At 45.1% G+C, this 7,225-nt stretch overlaps 1 protein-coding gene across 1 annotated transcript in view; it reads right to left on the bottom strand.

Moving 5' to 3' along the window:
* Positions 1 to 2,616: 2,616 nt before the first annotated feature.
* onecut3a (one cut homeobox 3a) overlaps positions 2,617 to 7,225 on the bottom strand; it is a 51,654-nt gene continuing 47,045 nt past the window's right edge. The window contains exon 2 of the mRNA XM_088348840.1: positions 2,617 to 2,920. Within this exon, the coding sequence (XP_088204966.1) occupies positions 2,631 to 2,920 (290 nt within the window). The 3' untranslated portion in view covers positions 2,617 to 2,630. The remainder of the gene's footprint in view (positions 2,921 to 7,225) is intronic.

Raw genomic sequence — 7,225 nt, 5'->3', positions numbered from 1 at the left:
TATCGACCCCATCTGTCCGATATCAACTCGGGCCATTGGAGTCGATCTCATCGGTCTCTGGCTTCCTGTCTTTCCACGCCGGACCGCTGTCGCGCACGACTCCCCATTTCCCGTAAAATTAAAGGCTTGTGTGAGAACGTCACGCGTTTGGGTCCTGATCCTGTTCTGGTTCCTGACAGCAATTAGAAAAATACCAATATTAATTGGACTTGAACTTTAAGTCGTATTTTTAGTTGAATTTGAAAAAAAACCTAATGCAAAAATGTACCTTTCAAAAATGTAATCCCACCAAAAAAATGATGTTTTAAAAAATTGCTTGCAGAGAAAATGTGCATAGTATCACATAAATGCAGTCATTTTCGTTCGCGGAGCAGTCAGTCGGAGTAGAGTCCTTGTCGTCGATTATTCCTTCGATATTAAGTTCCTTATGATTCTTTCTCTTTCAGTGTGGCCCAAACACTTTTCAATGGAACAGCGAAGCCCCCTCCCCAAATAACCAATCCGCCTCCGCACTCCTTTTGTGTCTTCCCTTCTTTTTCTTTTTTGTTTATTTGTAAAGCTCGAAAGTTTTTGGTCTGCGTGCCTCGGCTTGATCCCTGCAATTTTTACGATTGGGTTGCAACGCAACCCCCCCCCACTCCTTTTTTTCCGGCGTCGAAGCAACAATAGGGTAATGGTCTACGTATTGATCACATTTTGTGCATTCGCCTTTGCTTCGGCCGGCAGAGCGCACTGTGGCTCCGCCTTTTGTGTTGCCGTCTCCGCTGGGTGCTCCCTTTATTTTCTTCCCCGGTTCTAAAGAAACCAGACGGATGCCCGAGCGTGTTTTTTTGTGGCTTTCCGGGTAATCGATCAGAAGAGGTCGGAAAAGGAAGGAACAAAGAGCTTGTCGCCGACCTCTCCCGAAGAACTTGACAATGGCAGGCCCTCCAACATCTGTGCAAAAATAAAATGGAGACCCGGGCCCCGGACGACCTGCCGCCGAGCGTCTCGGTTTTCACCTTGAGGGAGAGGTCGAGGCCTCGCTCTCTCTGCCCGTATCGATTCATTTTTCAATTCATTAGTCGGTTGAGGGATCGGTGTGAGGGGAATGCCGTATTTTCCAGACTATAAGGCGTACCGAAAGATGCTAAATTGGCCAGAAATGTCACATAAACCAAAATTATCATAGGTATTGCTCAGTCGTTCGTTTTTAGCCCTGTCCACGATTGCATAGCAATGGTGGCAACAGAGTTTGAACAGGATAACCACCAAGCCGCTAAAGACATAACTTTGAAGGCAACGAGAATCAAACTAAGATCTGGCATAGAGTGTGGCAGTTCCCATCCACTAGACCCCCAGGGACGCAGACGACACATGAGAAGGCATTAGCGGCTAAGGGATCCGTGAACCGGGTATGTTAGAGTAGAGAGAATGTTGTTACACTATTTCTCAGCTCAAACTAAGCATTGTAAGCGACGAACCATTTGATTACGTGCGGCCATGTGCTTATTTAAATATCTCAGGGCGGCTAAATGACTTCCCACAATGCTGTTTTCTGGGTCCAGTTCAGGACAACCAAATTGCTTCCCACAATGCCCTTCTCATCTTATAGTTCTGAATCTTGTGCGCTTTGTTAAGACCACTGAGTGGTTTATCCATCCATTATCTGCACAGCTTATCCTCAGTAGGGTCGCGGGGGTGCTGGAGCCCATCCCAGCTATGTTCGGGCAGTGGGCAGAGGACACCCTGAACTGGTTGCCAGCCAATCGCAGGGCACACAAGGACAGACAACTCGCTCAATCATTCACACCTAGAGACAATTTGGACCGGCCAATTCACCTGAAATGCATGTTTTTGGAATGTGGGAGGAAAGCACGGGGAGAACATACAAACTCCGCACAGGAAGTCCGGTAGCTGGATTTGAACCCATGACCTCAGAACTGTGCCGCACACGCGCTAACCACTGCTCCGCCGTGCTGCCCCTAACTGGTTTAACGTCTGAAAAAAAATTTGGTACTGGGACTTAAAATGCTGTGATAATGAGATAAGACCTAACCCAGAGTATCGTTCCTAGGGGCCTGGTGAATGGGATCTGGGTTTGATTCCTGTTGCATTCGAAGTAATCCAATTGTGACCAATGATGTATACTGACTGATCAATCGATGCGCAAATACAACCACTATTTGTTTGTTTTTATTGCAAACCCTACTCGTATATCTTTAGGGGTTGTGACTTATCATAGGGTACGCCTCATAGTGCGGAAAATCCGGTACCTTCTGTCGGGGAGGGTGACGGCCTCCTGTGCGCATGGATTCTAAGGCTGTGTGCTGTCGTGGGTTTTATTGCCGTTCCTCCGGAAAGGGGTGACGTGATTGGAGGAAAGGGGAGGAAATGATCACTGGCTACGTCCAAACTGAAAAAAGGAAATCTTTGGTGTCTCTTTACTTAGATGCCCTAAGGATGATTTCTTCTCAAAGACTCAATGATTGTCCTTGTGTGAGTTATACCGAGTGGACCTGACCTCACCGTTTTCTGCAAAAAGATGATTGCATGGCACAAAGGATTGGACAGGAGGAGGGGGGTTTGGATTTGCTACTCCGGCTCACCCGGACCCCGCCCTGCCTCCTCCTGTCCCCTGGTCTCCCTCCTCAAGCCTTGGAGAAGGTGGCGGAGGGGCCCGGTTGTCCGGGGCTGGCTCCGTGGTCGTCGTGCCAGCGGTCCACGCAACGGCGCCTGGCGTTCATGAAGAAGTTGCTGACGGTGCTGAGTTCCAGGCCCAGTTGTTGGGAGATGGTGATCTGCATCTCTTTAGAAGGTCGCTTGTTCTCCTTGAAGATGGCGATGAGCGTGCGGCGCTGAAGGTCGGTGAAGACCAAGCGCTGCTTCTTGGGCGCGGCGTTGCGGTCTTTGTGTTGTTCCTGTTCCTTGCGCTTGCAGGCTTGGCGTGGATGGCAGCAGTGGGAGGGATGCGGGTGAACGTGGGAGACAGAGAGGAGGAAAGAACACAAAGGGAGGTAAGTATACAAAAGTGTCCTGCTCCGAATCGTCACCGCGTAATAATGAAAACACTGTTTTTGCTCCCGTCTGTCCCACTGTGAGCAAATTTTGTGTTTGTAATCCAGCCGACTTTGTCACGAAGCCAAACTGAGTTTGACACTCCCTAAACCACCTGACCTAGAGGTAGGCAAACCTGTTGATTGTGGAACCAAATTGGGTTTAAAAACATTTGGCAGAACCGGGGCAGGAGGAAAAAAATGATTGATGAGATTATTTGGTAACAATACAGGCTGCGATCTGATAACTCTGGAATACGCCAGGAAAAAGATCGTTTAGGCGTATCCGATATTTATAATATTATTGCTGCTACATAAAAAAAGATCTATCTTATAAAAAATATGTTATTCATGCGAAAAAATTAAGATAAGACATTATGCATTTATAGAAAAAACACTTGGGCCTCGATATGTACTGTTATGATTACCGATGTGAATCACCTGTGCCCGCTCCTTTGGCGCAGACTTCCTCGGTTTCTGATTGGCTCCTTGTCCCTATTCAAACCCACTCCTATCAATCCCCTTTTGTCAGTCCGTCTGCGAACCTCAATGAACACTAGGCAAGCCTTTTTCGACTCTGACTCTCACTTTTTTTTGCTCCCATCTGTTGGACCCGTTTTTTTATCCTGACCACGTCTACTCTCCCGTCCCGGCTTTCGACCTCTTTTTGTCCCCGACCACGTCTACTCTCCTTTCCTGGGTTACGACTCCCTTCCGACCCGACCCGTTTTTTTCGTTCCCGACACCACCATCGCTCGCCACGGAAGATCCGCTTCCGCGTTCAGAGCGACCTGCTTCCCGCGTCCAGCAATCACTGGATCGTGGGCGGAACCCTTTCACTTTCTTCCAATAAAACTTGTAAGAAACGCAACGCAAGTGGGTCCTGTCTGTGTTCCGGTCTTGACATGTACGTTTGTCATGATTACTGATGCAAGGCACCTGAGTTTGCTCCGTTGGCGCCAAAAGCCGCGGACGCTGATTGGCTACTTCCTCTATTTTAAACCCCCGCTTTCCTGTCAACATTTGTCGGATCGTTTGTGAACCTACGCTACACGCTAGGCAAACTCTTGTGACTCCTCACTCTATCCTGCCCCGTTCTCCGTCTGATTCCCGTTGCCGACCTCTTTTCTGGACCGTTTATGTTTTTGCTCCTCTGCTCCGGCCATCGACCTGTTTTTTCTCGTTGTCAACAACTACCTTTGCCACTTCTGCGTTCCAGCTATCTGTTACCCGTAAGCGAGTTCTTTTCCCCTTCTAAATAAAACTGAGTAAAACGAACGCAATTGGGTCCAGTCTCTGTTCCTGGTCCGTGACAACATTTTATATTTGATATTGACTTTGCACTTGCAAATTTGCAGTTATTTGTGCTGGGGATATTCTGTAATAAAAACTTCCAAGGAACTGTTTATCTCTCCAGCTCCTGTTTGGACCGAGCTCTCGTCTCATAACCCGGATGTAAAAATGAACATGCAGAGGAAGAAAATGCCATTTATGTTTCACAATTATTGGTTTTATTTTCACTTAAGTGCATTCCTAATTTACTTATTTATAAAATGTTAACACTTCTTGCTTAACGGAGGCTAAGTAACTTCTGACTAGCCTCAAAATCTGCAGTGTTCTGGTTTGCCCGCGTCCCTGCGTCCTAGACGCATCATTTTTGCTGGGGACGCATAGTCTCAAATCAACGTGCGTCCCCAGGACGCAACTTTTTTGACACCAAATTGTCATATTACCCGATTCCTTTTTTTTAAACAAAGATTTACCGCACTCCAAGCCTTAAAAACAGTTGCCATTAGGTGCTAATCAACAAAAAATTGGTAATTTCTTCAGTGTTTGTAATAAGTCGAAACATGATACAGAAAGTGGTAACAACGGCAATAATTCCGGCACGAAAAAACAGCTGAAAAATTCTTCAGAAGACCGCGAAGGCAAGGAAAACACGTGTGTTGAAGCTAAAGATTCGAAGAAAGAAAATAAACAAAAGAAAACTCCTAGCAAGAAAAGGACTTTTCTGTCAAAATGGACTTGATTATATTCCTGGTTACGCTATGAGGAGGATGATAATGGAGGCTACATGTTCTGTGATGCGTGCACACAGCGTAACAAAAAAACTGGATCGCATTAATCATTTCGCAATACGAACTTTCAGAAAAGCACATTGGATCGGCACCACGACAATGAAAACCACAAAATTAGCTATGGAAATTCTGTTGCTGCAATTGGACCTTGAGAAGGCATTACAACTGTGGCGGGCAGGGTTGGGTAGGGTTACTTGAACTGGCTTACTTTCCATTACTTTTGGATGACTCCAATACCAAATATGCTAATAAAAGACAAAAGAAACTAAATATGAATAAAATGACTCAATTTTGTGCAAAAATGATGTTGCAAGCTGTTTGGATTTATTTTAATTTTGTTTCTGTCGCATTTTATGTTAGTTTTGCCGCAGATCAAAGAGATCAAAGCCAGGAGAGAAAGCTTACCACGTGTTGTGAGTCATCATTTCATTCATATTGAGTTTCTTTTGTCTTTTATTAGCATATTTGGTATTGGAGTCATCCAAAAGTCATTGAAAGTAATCCAGTTCAAGTAACCCTACCCAACCCTTGTGGCGGGACTGCAAACCATGAAGAATATATGAACTGAAAAATCTGAAGTGCTTAAAACTGCATGAATATATAGACTCATATTTCAGCGATATTATTTTGAATAATGTACGATATTTTTGTGAACTGAAAAATCTGAAGTGATAACTGCTTTGTATTACCAATTAAATGTGATGATTAAAACTGAATGAATGTATAAATTTATATATTTATTTATATATTTGTCGCCGGTTTACAATTGCAACCTCGACAACACTACATTTTGGGGACCCATAGATTTCTGTTTGGACCCATAGATTTTTCAGCATGCATTACTTTCCAGAGATAAAATGAATATGTGTGAAAATTCTCTCGTCCTAGGCTCAAATCGCATCGCCAACTTTAGCCGCCTGGTCTTAAAGTAACACGTCTCATAAAGTAGTCCATCGGCCGGCGAGAAAATCTTCTCCGGCTCGGCTCTTATCGCCTATAAAAGTTGATTTAAAGCAAATCTATGTGCCCTGCCCGGTGGGAATATTCCTTCCATCCTGCCGAGTGCAGACAGGGAGTCAGCCTGCCCAAGGGGGGTTACACAGACAGCAACAGGGGCTCCCCCCCCCCTCCTTTACTACCGTTTGATTCAATATTAATGTAGTTTGAGTCACGGCGGGGGGACAGGCACAAAAGTATTTTGTGTTTCAAAATGAGGGGGCTAAGAAAAGATTAAGATTGTAGACCAAAGGAGGGGGGGGGTGTTCTGTGTTTGTCCGCTAAAAGGGGGGGGGGGGGCGAGATATTGACCGACTTTTCTGTAGAAACTGGCAATGGAGGAAAGATAGGGGTGCAGGGGATGTGGGGGGGCTCTACTGGGAGCGAGGTCAGACTAACCCCCGCTATCCCCACCCCGAGCTGGTCTATAGTCTGCGACTTCAAACGGAGCCCACTGGAGAGGGTATTTATAACCCGCCCCCCCCCCCGAATCCTAAAACACTCGAGACTGTACCCCCTCCCTCGATTCCCGTACATGTTTCAAAACACTCCAGAAACTGGGGAAGAAAACAAGTACTTAATAAAATGATGTATACGTTCTGTAACCAAGTGTAAACTCTGTCCTGGGCTGGTCCAAAAATGATGGGGTGGGGGGCAATAATGAGTTCTACACGTTCCAATATTATGTCAATACTAACTGCTGTTGTATATGTGAGAGTGTTACTTTTACTATCGGTTTCATTATTCCCAAAATGTTGCCGATCTGCACTGTTATCCATCATTTATTGTGATTAATGAGCAGGGTTGGGTAGGGTTACTTTAACCTGATTACTTTCAATTACTTTTGGATTACTCCAATACAAAATATGCTAATAAAAGACAAAAGAAACTAAATATGAATCAAATGATGAGTCACAACACGTGGTAAGCTTTCTCTCATGGCTTTGATCTCTTTGATTTGTCTTTTATTAGCATATTTGGTATTGGAGTAATCCAAAAGTAAAAGTAATCCAGTTAAAGTAACCCTACCCAACCCTGTTAATGAGGACCAGAACCCCTGAGATACACGAGAATCCATGAAACAGCTCTCTATAGTTTTAACAACTGTGCTGGTCC

This window comes from Urocampus carinirostris, chromosome 12 (assembly GCF_059441175.1).
Source record: "Urocampus carinirostris isolate Australia breed hairy pipefish chromosome 12, RoL_Ucar_1.0, whole genome shotgun sequence".
NCBI classification, from domain to species: domain Eukaryota; kingdom Metazoa; phylum Chordata; class Actinopteri; order Syngnathiformes; family Syngnathidae; genus Urocampus; species Urocampus carinirostris.
The sequence above is the reverse complement of the archived record's forward strand: the minus strand, read 5'-3'. Positions and strand labels throughout refer to the sequence as shown.